The sequence below is a fragment of the Diorhabda carinulata genome, chromosome 8 (genome assembly GCF_026250575.1).
Source record: "Diorhabda carinulata isolate Delta chromosome 8, icDioCari1.1, whole genome shotgun sequence".
NCBI lineage: Eukaryota > Metazoa > Arthropoda > Insecta > Coleoptera > Chrysomelidae > Diorhabda > Diorhabda carinulata.
The window spans coordinates 14,583,858-14,603,632 of record NC_079467.1 but is presented as its reverse complement, the minus strand read 5'-3'; the positions used below and the strand labels follow the sequence as shown (position 1 = coordinate 14,603,632).

General features: G+C 32.8%; 1 protein-coding gene across 1 annotated transcript in view; it reads left to right on the top strand.

The window, feature by feature from the left end:
* The first annotated feature begins 6,284 nt into the window (after positions 1-6,284).
* The window catches only part of LOC130897396 (uncharacterized), a 650,875-nt gene continuing 637,384 nt past the window's right edge, over positions 6,285-19,775 (top strand). The window contains exon 1 of the mRNA XM_057806229.1: positions 6,285-6,916. Within this exon, the coding sequence (XP_057662212.1) occupies positions 6,823-6,916 (94 nt within the window). The 5' untranslated portion in view covers positions 6,285-6,822. The remainder of the gene's footprint in view (positions 6,917-19,775) is intronic.

Here is a 19,775-nt window from a genome sequence, read left to right as displayed (position 1 = left end):
GTGCTGTTTTCATCCATCTTCTTTGAATCTAATTAACATATTAGTACTTAAACCGGTACTGGTTTCTAAATGTTGTTTTGCTGATAAGCGGCAACAGATTTTGTACCTTGACTAACAACAATCGTGTTTGATTGTTAGCATTCAAATGTTAAATTCGTTATGAAGATTTTAAATTTGCTTACTTTGAGATGATATATATAGGGGTGATGATTGCGATAATGGTTGTAGTTTTTCACTAAATAACTATATTTACACTTGTAAAATGATTAATCGACGAGAGCTGATTTTTACACGACTTTTCGATGTTTTACCAGGACCGTCACCGTATTTTTTCGTCTTCTACAATTGATAGTGGACTAACTATAAATATTACTGTGTATAGATCGATATAAATAAATTATTAGAATATTTTAAGGCTATTTCTATCCAATGATGGAACGAACGCTTGCCTAGCACGTAACAATATATTGAATATTAAACATGTTTTGATATATCGATTAAAATAAACCAATTGTATTGAATGAGCAATTCTTACGATTTTATATTTTTATGAGGATAAATATGTTTTCAATAGGTGTTACAGGCTTCGCTTGCATTCGCCTATGCGCATTCTGTCTTTCTATTTCATATCACTAGCAAACTAATCCTCACTAGTCAATTACCTTTTTCGTAGCGTAAACTGGTAGTCCTTGGTCATCTAAGGGCTAATTGGGCTTCCCTATATTTTTTATATGTTTTTAACTTTTTTTTTGTTTTTCATTTGTTTCTAGTTTGTTGTAGATAAACAGCTAAGCGCAGGTAGTTAGTTTATAATAAAGAACCATAGTGAACAGATAGAAATAAAAGGTAATCGAAAAATTTAAATAAATTGTATAAGTTAGTTAAGTGTTAATGATAAGTTAATTATTAGAAGTTAGTTAAGTGTAGTGGAGAGTGCTGGAATAAATTAAGAACGTAAGAGAGAGTGTTCAGAATTTCAAACCACGAATAGAAAGAGTGTAAAAAATAGGAAAAACATTACATTGGTGTCAGGTGTTGGGGTATTGTAAATAAATAGTGACATAAACAAGGCGAAGAGATTAAGTGACCTGAAAATGACTCCAAACTGGAGAATCGTGAGCTGGAACCGTCCGGTAAGAAGAGTAAATTAGTAGAAAGACTCAAAGTGGCACTAGTAAGTGAAGGCTTTGATCCAGAAATATATCTATTCAAAGATTAGTCTTTCACCTTGATCTCGTCAATTTCTACTAAAATGGATGAGAAGACTTCGACATTGAAAAACGGTGTTTCTGTCAATACGGATGATCAGATTTCGACCATGAAGGTCGATATGTCGAATCTGAAGAACGATATTTCTGCCGATATTTTTTCATTGTGAACTGAAATAGCCAATGGCATGGATAATCGAGAATAAGATGACCACGATGAATGAGCAAGTACAATCGGATATCGACAAAAAGATGAAAACGACGGATGAGAAGATACAATGTTATATGGAGAATGAGATGATAACGATGGAAAATCAGAAGGACGAGAAAAACAAGGAGCTGGAAAGAAAGATTGCAGAAAATATTCTAGTAGAAGAAAAGAAGATCGAATAAGTGAAATCCTGCAATACAAGCACTACTAAAGACCGAAAATAACGGCAGTTTTACACGAGACAAGTCCCCAACTTTCGACGGTAAGACGTCTTGGACCAATAACGTTAAACAGTTTGAGGCAGCCGCTAGAGTTAATAGTTGGTCCGTTAAAGAGAAAGCAGTAATTCAGAAGCCTTTTATGTACTCCATATGATACCTCTTGAAGAGACTGATGACTTCGAACAACTGAAGAAGGGATACGGCCACGAACATCTTAAGCACCTGTAGCTGAAAAGCCGAAGGCAGAAGCCTGACGAATGCTAGGTAGATATCGCCCCACTTGTCTGATTCGCTTATCCATCAGTACCTAAGAGCAGGAAGGAGTGTTTGGGCATCCGGACATTTATTTATGGCCTGCGCGACCATGATATGCAGAGGACGCTTGAATTAAACCATCCGAAAACCTTAGTAGATGTCCTCCTGACTGCTGATCTTAAATATGAAGCAGCCGCGATGGCTTCATACAGAAACATACATGAAGAGGATGATGAGAGCAAACTTAACCAAATCATAATTTGATAAAAGGTATGGTTGAGAAGAAGCCAAAGAAGATTAGATGCTGGAATTGTGGAGAGCAACAGGCCCAGAAAACCCATTAATGGTCGGCAACACCGACAAAGGATCATTCCAAAAACCCTTTCATTCTGATAGCTTCTCTTAAATGTCGCAATGACATTGTATATGTGGATGGAGACGTAATTAGGAAGAAATATTCTCTGCTGGTAGACACTAGAGTAACTAGAGTAACCAGAACTAAGCTTCAAGAAAAAGCTACAACAAACCAGAATTAGGGACCGTCACAAGTGAGTGTCATGGAAGAAAGTACACCGGTTATGATGGAGCCAGGAACCACCGGGGAGGTTCGCAAAGGAGTATTAATTGGAAAAGGGTTAGCTACGTCGGCGAAGGAGATCCCAGTACGTGTGATAAATGTAAACGATTACCCGATAATCATCAAAAAGGATAACAGATTTGAATCCCATGTACCAGTAACGTCTATAGTCCGCCAAACGACGACAGCTGATTCCCTTGACTGATTCGAACAGATGATATTAGTAGCTGTTCAATCCTTTAATTGAGCTGAGAAAAGGAGATATAGCTATATCTCGCAATATCAAGGATTTTTCTTACCAAAAGGAGGAAAGACTGGTAGAGCATCAGCCGTCAAACACAAACTCAATACTGGTGATGCCAAGCCAATCAAACAATCAGCTTGCAGACTATCAAGAGCAAAGAGAGGGAGCTGAAAGAATAATTGATGTAAGAGGAGACAGTTATAGAATGGCATTGAAAGAAAGAAAATCGGCGACCTACATGGCAAGAAGTGTGAAGATTTTCAACGGGATTAAAGGCATATTGGGCTTAGTAAGACTTCCTTGTCTTGAAAGAGGGACATCTTAATAGAATCCTTGAGAACGACGATGGTTCCGAGAAGACAGATAGTCATTCCGACAGCAGGAGTAGCTAAGGTAATGAAGAAGTTATTTAACAAACCATCGGAAGGTCATCTGGGAGTGAGGAAAACCCTTCAGTGAGTTCGTGAAAGGTTTTATTGATATGACTTGTGCTACGAGTAATGGACCACATCGTAAGCGAAAGGCAACCACGAAAAAGTATAATTTTGGAAGACCTTGGGGTGGTAAATACATCGTATGGACTATTTCACAAAGTGGGTGGAAATTTATGTGATCTCAAATCAAGAGGCCACAAATGTCGCGGAAGTATTGATGAAAGAATTTATTAGCCGATATGGTGTGCTCTTGGAAGTCTACAGCGATCAAGGAAGAAACTTCGAAAGCCACGTATTCCAGGAAATCTGTGACTAGCTGGGAATGAAGGAGACCAGGACGACCGCATTACATCCACAATCAGATGGAATTGTCGAGAAAATGAACAGGACTATTGGCAGATATTTGTCCAAAGTAGTTTCTTGCCACTAGAGATATTGGGATTAATATTTATACTAATTTGCAATGGCTTATCGATCGGCTATTAATGAGTCCACCCGGAAACACCTGCGAAAATTCTGTTTGGACGCGAAAAGAGGCTTTCTTGTGACCTAGAATTTGGCTGTGGAACTGGAGAAGACTTAGCTGGAGAAGATTATGTGATCAAATTAAGAAAAAGAATGGACGACATACACGAATTGGTTCGCCCGAATCTTCAAGTTGCCAGCGACAGAATGAAAAAACGATTCGACATGAAAGCCACAGACGGCGGTTATAGAGACGATGAGAAAGTATGGCTGCACAACCCGACGAGGAGGAAGGGATTTTCATCAAAATTACAAAAATTGCGTAAGCAAGATCCTAAAAGTAATTCACCGAAATCGACTAGCGCCCTATAGAAAGTATATACTAAAGAAATGAAAAAGACATCAAAAAAGAGGATTTAATGGAATGATTAAGAAAGACATTGGAATTGTTGCTAGTTTAATTCAGAGTTAATCCGGGGGAGAGTACGATTTTCGCGGTGCCGCGATTTAACAGAGGATTTGGCTTAATTAAGCCGAAATAAATCGAAAATGAGGAATAATTTTTTTTGATATCTCATTTCGTTTTCGAGATATCTATACTTAAACGTATAATCTAACGTTAGTTCAATATTCGCTTTATTGAACAGATGGCGTTCAATACTTCTTTTCAAACGAATATTTTATCACTTCAAATTCAATATGAATCTTGTAAGTCAAAAAAAAAAAGATTTTTCATTTAATTTTTCTATTATTTACCCTGATACTCCAAAATTATATTGAAAAAAAAACAGATTTTTATAGAAAAATGAGCCATTTTTGATAACTTTTTGATAACATTTTTGATAATGACTGTGAAAAATCGTTCCAAATCTACCCGCTCCGAATTTATCTACCCCCAATCTCCCGTCTCCAAACTCACCCGTTCCTGCCTGTGGTTTTCGGGCAGACCAAGATCCCGAGGCGGAGCCCCTGGCGGGGTCGAGGGGTGAAGGGGCGAAGCCCCCCATAAGAAAAAAAATAATAATAAAATAAAACTAAAAATTAAAGAATCACGCGAAAAAAATTTTTTTTGACAATTTTGGCTGTAAAGAATTCACGATTTTTGAAATTTTTACCCTCAAAGTGCACCACGAGAAGTTTAGGTTAGGTTGATATATACAAATATTAAATAAAAATAAATATTTTCAAGTTTCAATATCTCGCTTCGTTTTCCAGATATCGAAAAATTTTATTCTTCATTTTCGACTTATTTTGGGTCGATTTACAAAATAGCATGGTCAAATTCAGGCGCCACGGAAATCGTACTCGTGCTTTAAACCGTTTCTGTCTCTTATTCGACTTAGGAAAGAGGCCTAAAACGGATTTAGCTAGAAATTTTTATTTCTTATAAAATTTATTGCGTTTTTACCATCGGTTCTAACAGAAAAGGTAGTTTGATAGAAAAATTGTACACTAATGATTTAGAATCGGAACTTATGCGTACACTTTTAAAACTACTAACTTTTTCTTCGTATTGTTCTGTGTACATCAGCATAAAATTATTCAGGTGAGAGCTTTTCTTGTTTGAAAATAGTGAAGAGCTATTTACTATCGACTTTAAGTCAAGTAATGATTAACGCTTTAGCCCTTTTCTGCATGGAGTCAGACCTAATGAATCTTTCATACTATATTATAATTATGATTTTGTTAAACTGTGAGTGCCTTAAAAAATACTCGTATGCATTAACGTTACTCCTTGTGTAAGCTTTATTTTTATATTATATAAGTGTTAAATAGATTTAAAACATACCTAACATTCATTTAATAGTAGTAGATGATTCAACTTTGCTTAAAATAATGTAATAGTTATTTGCAGTGAAAAGAATGTAGTTTGAATAATTGTGAACTAATATATCAAATTTAAGATGTTAATAGAGGCGGCAAAAGATGAATAGTCCGCAGACTGCCAATCTGTAAATTCGCCACCATTTAGGATAGATGGAAATATCTATGAGGGTGTATTTCAGCATGGAATCTGCACACTATAAGCTTGATGGAGATTTAAAATACAGAAGATTTTTCGTACGGCAAAATCACGGTTTTTGATGATGCAGAAGAAGTTTTCGCTTGGCTCCATTACTTGAAGTATTGCTTCATACTCTTCCAATATTTTTATGGCAGCAACTACATATAAGCAATATTTGCTGATTATTCTATATCCATTTGGCTGTTATACAGATCAATCGTTTCAATTTCTATCAATTTTTGACGTTGTTGATAAAATAACAGTGCTTATAATGTTATTGAAACCAATCAAAGCTGTCGATAATTTCAAGGGAGAACTATAGAATTAAATTGATGAAAATCCAAGAATAAATTTTGCGTGATCGAGACAATCCCATATACTCCCCGAAATATATTTACTAGTCTCGAACTTTATGGCCGTCTCTTTATCATTCGGGTGCAAAATCGTTGCCCTCTAGATTCCGTAGAAATAGATTCTACCTGTATATTCAGTTATAAATTATAATCACTTTGTACGCTATTTTATCTACGTCCCTGTCACAGTTTTCAATGAGATATTCTCTTTAATGACAATGTCAATAGTAATAACAATAATATATCTAAGAAGAGGGGTCTTAGCTTGCACTTAGAAAGTAACGTCCCCCCTTAATCAATCCGTCCCCCGTGCAGACACACACACACACACTGACTCGATGTCTTTAATTTGCTAACTAACCTTCTATCTCTTTTGATCCGAGTGCACAGTTGCTCATGCATATTCTTAACAGTAACAAAACACACCGCGATATCGAGTGTTTACATAGACCGATGGACTTAACCTAGTCTATCTCCGAATGTGACCCACTAGTACAGAGTGTAATTCTCGTTTAGACAGTCTTAAATGTGCATCGGAGTGTTACAGGACTTTTGGTTTTTTTTATAGAGCCCTGACCTTTAAGGACGATCACCTGATTCGACTAATCATTACCGGGATCGTGGTTAACGAGACGGTGAGTCTCCTTAAGAGGCCAGTAACACATGCTTGTTTTAAAACTGTTGATTAACAAATACCTACTAAAGGACTGTGTAAACATTATTTGTTTATTATTTGAATTATAGGAATTCTTTAAGTGTTTGTTATTGTTGAAAAGTGTGCCGTTAGTAAATAGCGCGTAGTGATTTTTTGTTTGTGGAAATTATTGTGATATATTGTGATTTGGAATTATGCTCAATTGTACGGATTTGGAGTGTATTTTACACCACCATCATTATTACGCTCATTTACATCATTTAAAACATGGAACACACGTGGATGAAGGTAAATTTGTTTTATATATATAAATATTTTACTAGGAAAAAGTTGATTGTTGTTACACATATCTTTGTTGTTTGTCTTATTAATTTCAACTTGAGGAACGGTTTAACTTATTATTTATTTTATTATTTTTATGCAGTATTTAGATTCGTTTATACAATGTAAATATGATGAGCTTAGTATAGGTTATGATTCTTATACTTAACAAACATGATTTTGATTAAAAAAATTAAAATCGAAGTCGAACTACACGATATGTGATGAAATAGATTGAGAAAACATCATAAACAGCGACAGGTTTCGATAAAAAATTATCGGGTTAAAAAAAACCGAGCAATAAAAATTCTTTATAGACGTAAACAAATAAATTATATATAATCAAAAAAATGTAACTGGAATTCAGATAAGCTAAAAATTATAGCTATCAACATCCAGAAAATAAGTAGCTTTCAAGCACTTACTATTAATAAAAAAAGTTAGAACCTCCATTTGAACTAATTAACGATAAAATAACAATCATAATAAAAATTTAAATAACAAAACTGGATAAAATCATGGGAGAAGGTTTCATTAAAGAAATTTTAATGAAATTTATTTTTATTTTCAAAACTAAAGAAATATAAGATATATTGAGATATAAGATATTTATTCCAGAGCTTTTCTTAATCTTTGAAATGCTTTTTGTAGGTGATGAGTTGATGCAAAATCAAGACTAATATCAGGTTAATTTTGGTCACAGTCTTGGTCTTGCTATGTCCATACGTGGTCTTGATCCACCCATATTTTTGCAGGTTTTGCATTTTTTGGTAGATTTTCATTGGAGGCAATTTAGTTTTTAATTGATTAGAAGTAAAGTAAAGGATTAAGAAAAGAGGAATGAAGTAATGTTGGTATAAATATTATGAAAAGTTTCTAGAAATTTAAGTAAGTGCCCAAAATCGACGCACATGCAATTAAATTTGCTTATATATAAATAGGATGTTATTAGGAATTTTTATTAACCAAAAAATAGTATCGGCCCTTTTTTATATATTGAAAATAAGTATTTCAATGGTAAGATACTAACCAAAATTTATAATTTATAAATCAAGGCAACTTCTCGAATCATATTAACTTCCATCAGGGCTCCCAGGTCAGGACAAGACAAGGACGACTCTTTACCATATATGTGCTAAAAATTTTTATAATTATACAACAGTTTTTACAAATATTTTTATCATCATTAAAAAGGAAGCAATATAAAAATTCATTGTTAAGAATTAAAAATTTGTTTATGAATTCATTATTAAAATAGAATTGAAGTAGCAATACATTTAACCATTTTTTCCCTTATACATATTTTTTATCATCCAAATAACTTTATTTCTATTCTTTTTGCACATTTTCTGTCAGAAAAACCCTAGCCAGAATAATATATAATATTATAGAATAACTATAAATTTTTGAAAATTTGACAAACATTTTTAAAGATAATTTTCATATTATATTGTGGCTCAAATATTTCCCTAGAATGAAAAGCTCGGAACAAATGAAAATAGTGAAAAAACTGGACGATTGCAAGAGCCTTTAATGCTCGGTCTTGATATTGTCTTAAAGCTAGTTGTAGTTTGCTTCATTTTGGTGTTGCAGAAAAAGCAAGACGAATATGAGTTTTTTTAAAAATTAGGAATGTATGACAATGTATAGGATTTGTTTTCTGTGCAAGGCTTCAGTTGACATGTTTTTAAATTAGGTTGTTATGCGTATTGGACCCCGTGAGTACCTGTGAGGTGAACATAAAACATGAATAATATGAAATTTTTGAAGTACTCAAAAGCAATAAATACAAAAGACATTGAGACATTCATTACGTTTTAACAAAATAATGAAAAAAATCCCTCTATTATTTTTTAATAATTGTAATTTTTAAGGATAGAGATGTTTGAATTAATTTAATACAATTGTTTCAATTTTTCATGAACCTAAGAGAAATCGAAATATTAACAAGTTACTTTACAACACATTTTATGAATTGAGAGATATTCTTGAACACTAATGTCTATCTATAAGAGGAGATGTACAATTGAAGAGAATTTTATCTTTAAGCTAATAATGTACCTCCTCGCCTAGCAGAGTGGATTGATAATTTTTTGGTAATACTTTTAACTAATTTACACATTCATCTTTATCTTTACTAAAAGAAATCTTGATAATGTAACTAAACCCATATTATATTTTCATATCTTCTTTCACATTTTCAGGGTTCAGTTTTCAGTTCAGCTTTCAGTAAACTCCATTTCTTGTCATAATTTTTATACGTCTGTTCGTTTTTTAAAACCATTTCTTTTATTTCGTCTATCGTTTTCAGTCTGGGGTTTCTTCTTTATTTTTAATTTTAGTCTGCAGTAATTTTTTTGGAATCCTATCTATCCTGATACCAATAAAATAGACAAACCAATTTGGTTGTTTTTTCTATTTTCGTCGTTAACGATTCTTGTTTTCTTGTTCTTCTTTACAACTTTTTGAGTCCTTTCAAGCATCAGAGTATTGGAGTTTTCATTTTCACTCTCTTTTTATCCATTTTCCACTCTGTTCCTTTGCAACGTAATTCATTTATTGTATTGCTTTCCCTTTTCTTCCTCCTTTCTCTGCTACTTGTTTTCCTGGGCATTGTTCGCTATCTCTATATTTTTTTATACCTTCTCAGAAAACGACTCACAGGTTTTCAAATGTGGTACTTTTTTTGCTCTTTCATTATTGGTTATTTACTATAAGTTTTCTATTATTTTTATCCAAATGTCTATCTTTCTTCCATTTTCTTAAATATATCTGCTATTTTCACTGTATCGTATACATTAACTATTGCGTCTATTTTCACCGGTTCTTCGTTTCCGTAGCCAATGTTTTTTATCATTTTTATTATCCTAATTATGTCTAGTATAAACAGAAGTGGACTAAGAGTGTCTCCTTGCGTTATTTCCCTCTCCTTCCTATATCTTCTTCCATCTGTTTGAACCTTACCTCTCACGGTTTTATATATTCTTTTTATTATCTGCTACAATTACTATATTCCATCTATTTTCACCGGTTCTAGATTTCTGCTGCAAATTCTTTTTTCCAGTTTACAGCACTTCTCTATTTATGTTCATTCCATTATTCATTATGTTGATTCCATGTGTAGTATAAGAAAAAGTGGTCTAAGACCTTTTATATTTATTCCTTTTGTTATTTCTATCAATTTTCGAGAGATTCCCATTTTCTATATGCCTCCTCAATTTCCTCATCAATGTTTCTGCTAAACTTTGTTTCTATGATTATCGTATATGTATTTGAACCAACTCAGGATAGGCGTATTACTTTGTAGTTTTCATTCATTAGGTCCTTTTTTGTGTATATGGGTATCAATTAATTTTTGTTTTTCCAGTCTTCCTCTCATTGATTTTCTCCCTTATCCTCCAATTATCGTATAATTTGCGTTTATGTGATTGAATTTTTCTTCGATAACTCCTCCCATGTTCACAATATGTCTTCTGCTTATTTTTATATTATTTCTCTTAACACTTTGTCTTCTTATTTTCTTTCTCTTCTTCCCCCCATCGATCTGATTTTGTTACTGAAGCCTCTTTTCTTTGCCATTTTAATTTCTTTTTTAATTTTATTTCTCATTGTCGAATCTTTTCTATCGTTATAATTCCTCTCTCATGCTGTCATTCTCTAGATTTTTCTAATCTTCTCGTTCATAAAACTTTCGAATTCCACTTACATCTCTTCACTTCTTCCATATTCCAAATTTGCAAAGTAAGTATCTTCTATTTAAAAAAAAAGAACTCACACTCGATGTTCAACCAACTCGCAGCCAAATTATGCCAAAGCAAATGCTTTGCATCTAGATTCATCATGGAGCAGCACAACACCTGTAGTAAGCATTCCACGCCTCTTGGTTTGAATGACATGTTGCAATAGATCTTTAAATAGTTAAAAACATTTTCTGCGCATGTCTCAAATTCCGCCATGTTTTTCGGGCACTTTACAAATAAACATACGATACACACTACGTTTTCTATACAATTTATAATAAAAAAAGTAAAGGAAATTGCTTATCTGTTAAAAACAGTGAAATTAAAATGAACGTATATTTATAAATAAAAAATTAACAAGTATTTTTATTGAAATAAAAAATGTTACTAATAAAAAAAGTTGCAAAAAAAACATTGTTGTTATGGAGTATGCCGTAGCGATACGCGAAGTAAATCCTTTTAAGAAAATCAATATTTTTCTGTGAGTTTCCCAAAACCTTGTTTGGAATACCGTCAAAAACATAGTAAAACAATAGTGAAAAATCATTTAAACACTTGTTCCAAGTAAATGTGATTTGTGAGTTAAGCGTTGTGGTCGAGGTGATGGTCGGTTCCAAGGGATTGATCATGTAAATAAAGACTTTCAGAATTTATCATAACCTGGACAAAGTAGCTAGTAGCTAGTAGCTGTAATCTAAAATGTTTGACTCATTTTCTTCATCGTCATCACAAGAATTCTAATTTTCTTTCTCTACTTTGCAAGTTGAAATCAGATAGTCATATATAGAAGCTTCATCAAATAATTTTGGCAAACTTGTTGATGGAAATTTTTCCATACCATTGGGAAACTCAACGAAGGACTATTATTTACCGCTTGACGATTTCGTTGCTTGTGTTGTTCTAGGTTCAACCACTTTCATTTGTCTAGACTTGGATCTACTGGGATACGGTTGCGAATTGCGTTCTGTACCATAAAAAATTAACAATTAATTTTAGGGGTCAGATTTTTTTTTAAATATTTACAGAAGAATGCAGTTTCACTTGTCAGTAAAATTCTGCCTTATTTTCACCTTGAGGACGTCCATGACATTTTAATTGAATACAATTATGAGCTTCTACTGTTGGATGCACTAATGATGCACCATCAATTAATTTTTCATTTAATTTTATTGGTGACAAAGGTGATACAACTTGTTACCCGGCCATATTCAGAAAAAGTGCCTGAAACTTTCATATTGCCGCCGTTTAAACATGGCGGACGAGCGTGCGCTGAGCAAACCATTAAAAAGGCTATTGCCGCATTGTTTCACCCAATTTTTCTTGCATTCCAGAACTTCATCACACCTAACCCAGTAGACGATGGAGAAAGGAATAAGATCTTCTGATTGGCATATGTTTGATACGTCATAGATCTGTAACGCATGCGTAACTGAAACTTACTTTCTTCAATATCGTGTAATAAGTAGTAGATTTTTAATTGCTTATGTAATTTTTCTTTCATTGCGATCATCTTTCGTTTTATTTACGTCCGCTTTCTTCCGCTATTTCTTCAACTAATTCAATTAATTTTCAAAATCTTATACAAATCATAATGGACTCAGATTTCTTCCATTTATTTTAGAAATTCCGTGATAAATTTGTGATTTATATTTTGGTCCTTACTGTAAAATAATTTTGACATTCTTGAATTCAAGAATGAATAAGTGCTTATCACAATACCTTTAATTCTGATCTTACTCATTCTAAAACTTATTGTGCTAATCGTGTATGATGTTCTCGATCCATGTTATTTTAGCTGAATAAGGTAAATAACAAGGTTTTATAAACACTTAATCTTGACGACAATCTACCAGTAATGGAGATAACATAGTTGTTGTATGTATAATTTTACATGAATGAAGTTTCACATGGAAAAATCAGTAGCAGTAGATCAGCACTGGAGGAAGTAGAAAAAATAGCGTATTGGAAACGGAAGTCTTTGAGGGAAAGTGGATATTGAGCCGAATAGAGGAATGAATGAGTTTAAGAAACTTATAGAGGGGCTTATATTTGTGTCAAAATGTATGAAAGATTACCACGAAGAAATGAACGGTTTTGAATAATGCTGTGTAATATGATTCAAGATTAAAAGACCCGTTACCTACAATTAACCTAAAAAACAATTTATAGTTGACTGATTAATTGAAAAGTGAATTATTATTAACAGTGATATATTAAAGAAAAAACTTGTGTCGGTAATATACTTCGGTATTTAAATTATATACTATTGATAGAATGGCCAAGATATAATTTAAGAGAATCATCATTACTTGTTGCTGCTCTCATATTATGACATTTCTTCCGATATTGTGCTTATATATAGGCGAGGTTATAATATTATAATACAAGGTACCTACAAGTCTTATTGGGAAAATAATTCTAGTTATATTCTAAGTAATCATCACCTACATCTGTGGGCGAAGGCTCCCATGAGGCGCAAGGGTGAAAGAAAACAAAATATTAATATGAATTTTAAATTTGAGAAAAGTCCAATACTCTCCGAAACGTCAATAATAATTCTGTCATTCTCTCCTCATGCTTTAGGATCAGTATGGTTGGCTGAATATATCGCTTTGTTTTGTTTCGCGAATGTAATCTAGATGCAGTTTCACATACTGTAAAAAAGTCATGATTGTGGGCTGAAAGACCAGAACCAAGTAAATTCCTCAAAAAACCTGCAATGATAACATTGTATTGTGGAGTGGTGTTTAAGCAATTAACATATGGAACTGATATAATTTTTTAATAAAGGAACTTCAACTAGACTAAGGACTCCAAAATGCAAAATCCTCCCCCGATTAATGAATTATTTCATCTATCTTATCTTCAACCTATAAACGTCGACCAAGAATAACCAGTAATCACACGTGGACAAATCAGGCGAATAAGGTGGATGTTCAATGACTGTCACATCATTTAACTGCCGCGAATATTGATTGACTCAAGGAATGCATGTAAACATTTTGTAGTGTAAGAGTTTGCTGCTAAGTTTGAGCTTAATTGCTTGCACTAATTCTGTACTACGAAAGAGAACTGTGTACAAAACATTTTTGACAGATCTTTTGTTTTACGCCATCGTAGGTGTTAATGAATTTTCGTGCATCCACACAGGGCTGTTCTGGTTGATAGGAATATTATAAAACAGTACGTATGTTCGTTTCATCATTTGTTAAAATTTTAGGAAGATTACGATGTCTATTTAACATTTCTAACGTTTCCCCCGCGATTCTTATTCCCTCAGCCTTTTGGGAATCGTTAAGCGCATTCAACAAGGACATTTTTTTTCGCATGAAGATGATCATGTAAAATTGAATTCACTGTAACGTGATTCAAAGGAGATAAGGTGTCCCCCACGTTCTCCGTTTTGACTTTCTTTTTTTAGTTACGCAAGAGACATAACGTATCCAACTATTTCACTTAAAATCACGTCCATTTTGTAGTAGAGGTAGAAGACATAAAAAAAATCGAGAATTTAAATATCTCTCACGAGTATAGGGATGGAGACATTGAAAATGCAGTGTTGCCAGCTCTAGTTCCTCTATAGTAACCTTTATAATATCCATTTCTCATAGGATTTTTGGACGTTCTTATTCGAAAACATGTATTGAGTTTTTGTTGGACCAATGAAAACGATAGGTTTCTCAAAGAATTGTTATTTAAACATCTAGAATATGAGTAGTATTTATATATAATTAGTTGTTTTTAAAGATACTAAGTCTAGTATAAAAAGAAATACCTAACACAATCAATATGTAATAGTAGTATCTCATTCCATTCTGGTTTTTTCCAAACTTATGTATCTTTTAAACCGTTATTTGAAAATCACTCAGTTGTGGTTTTTACCGTTATGTCCAAAACATGTATAAGTTCTATGGTATATGGTATATCAGTGTATCAAAAAATGGTCATATCTAATTATAAATACTACAAGATTGTTGTATAATGTTTGTTCTTATTTTCAGTATTACTTTCTTGACTTCTTAGAGATTCATATTAAACGGTATAATACGAAGATTACTAAACTTCCTTGTTTATATATCATATTACAGAAATTTAAAGAAAATTTACTACAGATGATAATCTTATTTAATATTTTGTAGATTGTGTTCGTACGGTGAAAAAATTGAATTCATATGATAGTGCTAATAATTTTATACCTCGTAAGTGTGCTATGAAAAAAAAATTAATGAAGCAAACAACTAGTTTCTAGGACCGCAACGTATACGATCTCAATATCGCTTAAACTGTGCCAAGAATATTTTGTCTCGTAAAACCAAGACGAGAACGGATCGAGACAAGAAAAGTCTCAAACTCACTGGAAGCCTTATGTTACTTGTTTCTTTTAATTGGATTTTTTTTTAAATTACGCGGTCCCACATTATTTTCATGGTTTCACTACTTTACTCATAACCTTGTAGATAGCTTCTCATATCTCCGGTATAATTATGCCGAGTGTTTGGGATGATATAACAGTAGAATACTTGTTACTAGTGACAAGAATTTTTGCTAGCATTCATCCGCAAATAGTTAGAGTAATTTGTAGGATATGACCTTAAATCTTTTAGCAACAGTGTATAAGTGTATTCACTTCTTTCACTTCTTTTCGACAGGCTAATTCATTTACATTTCATTTGCACCACCCAACAGCACAAGGACCAATTGACGAATGGGAAGAATATACAAAACAATAAACAGTAACAGTTTAACTGAGTTGAATACTACAAATAAACAGTAAGATATAATCTTAATAATATAGTGAATATAAGAATATGAAAGAAGTAAACCTAATGATTGTAGATAATTTTTTGATAATTTTTTTGGGTAGTTTGGATAGTTTTGGGTAGAATACTGATTCATTCATTCCTTAGTAAGGTGAAGACTTAGTTATAGCAACTGAAAAATAAAATAAAGAATGGGTCTGTTTAGCAATCCGAGAAGAATGTATTCTGAACCAATTAATGCCCCAAAATGTTTTTTAATTGTTATTGTATCAAAATGATGATGAATTAGGATAATGACATCAAATAGTTTCGAAATTATTTTTATCAATCAAAAAAGTTGTTATAAAATTATTAATCTACAGTCCGAATTAAAAAAGTTTTTTACTAATACATTTCTCAAAGTTTTTCTTTAAACGTCAACAATTTACATGTTATGGTTGATGGCACCCAAGAAATATTTCGGGCGGAGTGAAAGATTGCATTTCTTACATAAGTAAATTTATAGAGAGAGAGAGAGAAAGAGAAATGTTTTATTGTCAAAAAATTGTTACAATTTGTAGACAAAAGCTTGAAAAAACTAAAAATAGTATATTATATTATAAGGATTAAGAGTGAATATTTTTTTACGAGCAATATTTGCAGTTGCGAGGCGGAGCGCAGCGCAGCCGAGTGAATGCTAAATTGCGAGATAATTTTTGTAGTAGTTTTTACGCTGCTTTCAAAATGAATCCCAAACACGATGAAAATATACCTGCGGATATATTGGAAAGTGCCGAAGCAGTATATCTAAATCTTTTGCCACCCAAATCTCGCCAAGTTTATGAACTTGCATATCAACGATTCATGGATTGGTGTATAGAAAAAAATGTGAAAAACTATGCGGAGAGTGTTCTTATGGTGTATTTCTCAAATTTAACGAAGACCGTCAAGCCATCCACTCTTTGGTCACAGTACTCAATGTTGCGATGCATACTGGGTATCAAAAATGGTGTGGATATTAGTAAATATTCAAAATTACGAGCAATGTTAAAAAGGCAAAGGTTTTTATAAAGGAGGAAGTGGATCGGTTCCTGGATATGGCACCTGATAATTGATATTTGATGATAAAGGTTATTCTAGTATTAAGAATTGGAGGGGCTATGCGTTGTGACGAACTACTTTATTTGAAAATTGATGACATTGAGGATATGGACTCGGTACTGGTCGTAAAAATTTTGCAGACAAAAAACAAGAAACCTCGTTTGTTTACCATTATAGGCGATAATTATTTGCGTTTATTTCGAAAATACGTTGCACTACGACCATCAAATAAAAATGAACGTCGTTTATTTTTGAAGTATGTTAATGGGAAGTGTCAAAGAATGGTTGTTTGTATTCACAAAATTAGTGCCGTTAGAAAATTGGAAGGAGTATACTGGACATTCGCTAAGAAGAACATCTGCTACACTTCTTATTGATGGTGGCGATTACCTAACTTAGAAGTTGGAAATCGAGTATGGTAGCAGAAGGATTTATTGAAGAATCACGTATCAACAAAAAGAATACTGCCAGAAAAATATTGCAACCTGACAAAGAAGGTACAAGTACCTGTTCAGATATCTTCTCGAATGTTTCATCAACAGTTACGGAGAATATTTTGAGTTGTTCGAAAATTGTTAGTGATAATTTCAGTGGTACTTTGAATTTTGGCAAAAATTGTTCCAATTGTACATTCAAAGTAACTATAAATAACAAATAAATACCTATATATAGTTGCCCAATTAGTTTGTTTTACTATGTTTGTAAGAGACAATGTTTTTTTCTTCAAATTTCAATTAGAGAGCTCAAATGCAATTACTTTTAGTCCTAGGATTAAAAGTGTTGCTAAGTAACGAGCAAATTTTTGTACGGTAAGGGAATTGATGGCTTTTGCGCCCGAAAATAGTACAAAAATTTCAACATTTTTTGATGGTTGGAGAAAAACAAACTTAAAAATACAAATACAATAAAAGAAAACCACAATGAGTAACAAAATTATAGGTAATAGTAATAGGTAATAATATGTATAAGTCCATAGCAAAAATTAAACCAGTATGCAGCATGCTCGGAATTAAATATTATTATTAGAATAGAAGTCGTTTACAGGATAGAAGGCACTTTCCAGTACATACGCCCTCAAATTATCGTTGAATTCGGGAAGAGATTTCAATGGCCAAGTGCATTTTTTTTGTATTGTAAAATATTGAGACCTTAACTAATTCTGACCGTGGAATAGGTGCAACGATCTTTCTGAAATTGGAGAAGCGTGCTTACGAAGCGTCCTTACGAATTAGGCAAACGGATTTAAAGATGTGAAAATAAGTAAAAAGGGTAAGAATTTTTAATCTTTTAAAGAAGTCCCTGCAGTGAGCCTTTCTGTTTAGTCCGAGTGAATATCTAACAGCTCTCTTTTGTAGTTTGAAGATTCACTCAAATTGAATCGCACCACACGTACCCCAGAAGGGAAGGGCATATCGGAGATGATAAGGTAATAATAAACTGTTAAGGAGATGAATAAGTTCAGTTCTTTGGAAACGATCTCAGCGTAAAACAGGAGGAACTTAATCTTTTAGATAAGGCGGTAATATGTAACTCCCATTTCAAGGAATTGTTCAGAATAAGCTCTAAGAATTTTACAGATTCGACAAAGGCTGCAATGTATTTTCATATGATAAAACTTTAGTTTTAGAAACGTTGAGAGACAGATAATTAGAATCGCATGATTTAAGGGTGATTATGTTACTAGATATGGTCTTATGAAGTGGCCTGAGATCGGGGTTGCTCCAAGAAAAACTAGTGTCGTCTGCAAATAGACATATTTTACCACTGATGTCTAGATAGACGATGTCATTTATAAAAAGAAGAAACAAAATAAGGCCTACTACTGAGCCTTATGGCACTCCACATTCTATTGGCTTGCAAGAAGACATCGTTGTATCAACCCTTATAAGCTGACTTCTGCTGGTAATGTATGACTTAAACCATACGAGAGGTGTTCCCGTGGAACAGTAGTACTACAATTTGTTGAATTGAATATTATTATTAATACAATCGAAAGCCTTAGAATAATCACATAAAGTTGCTGCAGTGGAGTGATGGCTGTTTAAGCAAAAGTAGATATTACACACCTTTTATATTTGGTTTTCCTGTTCACAATTAAATGATCTAACTAATCCAAACTAAGCTCATCTTGCATGTATAAGCTAGGTATGATTAATGAAGAATATAAAAAACAAATTCCCTCTGGATTTGCACACAGTATATTAGAATCACACCGCCTATGCAATAGTCATGCTTTGATCATACATACTTTGATCGATGAAATCGATTCCTTACTTCTCATGAAAGAAATGTTTATATCCAGCACACGTAGTTTTCTATAATTTACTTTATTTATGCAAGTTATATTCTCAATATATTTAGAATATAAATTTGTTTCCACATATTTTAGTAGTAAAATTGAATTCGGACTGTAGATAATAAAGATACAGCAAAATGCGACAGCACTTCAGTTTTTTTTAAAAGCAGCAACTTTGGTTGCATCAAAATTTGAATACAATTCCATTATTTGACCATAGTAAAAGAAAGGGTTCATGTATATGAAAGTAATAGTTCTGTTAGAAAAATAATTTTTCTTTTTCCACAATTAAATGAAGCAGATAACTGGCAGAAAAAGTTACCCAAAACGACTCCATTTTACTATAACTCATATGATATTGTTTAACTAAACCACCTGCTCATTTTTTACCTTTACCCGTTTAACATTAAAATTTGTCCCCAAAAACTTTTTATTTTTATCCCTAGAAAACGCTAAATTGTCATGCTAGTTTAGTTGCAGTTTGTCACTAACTGGGTAAAAGACGTAGATATTCCGGAGAATCAATTTTATTTGTTACAATTTTGTGAAGTAATATCAAGAGATAACGAATACGTCTAATTGATAGATCGTTTAGTTTTAAGTGTTGTAGAGTGTGTGTTTCGAGGTGTTCTTTGAAGTGGATAAATATCAAATATATTTCGTACTTCCTCTAAATATTATTCACTTTGCTAATATGAGTTTGGTAGCTAGAGTCCCATATAAGAGAGGTATACTCTAGTTTGGAACATATATATATATATATATATATATATATATATATATATATATATATATATATATATATATATTAATCGGGTTAAAACGTTCTTCGCCGTCTTCCGATTCCCAGTTTCCATTTTTCTCGATCTTCCCAAAGATCTTCTTCCAATCCTCTCTCTCGAATATCCTTCTCGATACCTTCTCTCCAACTTAATCTTGATCTTCCTCTC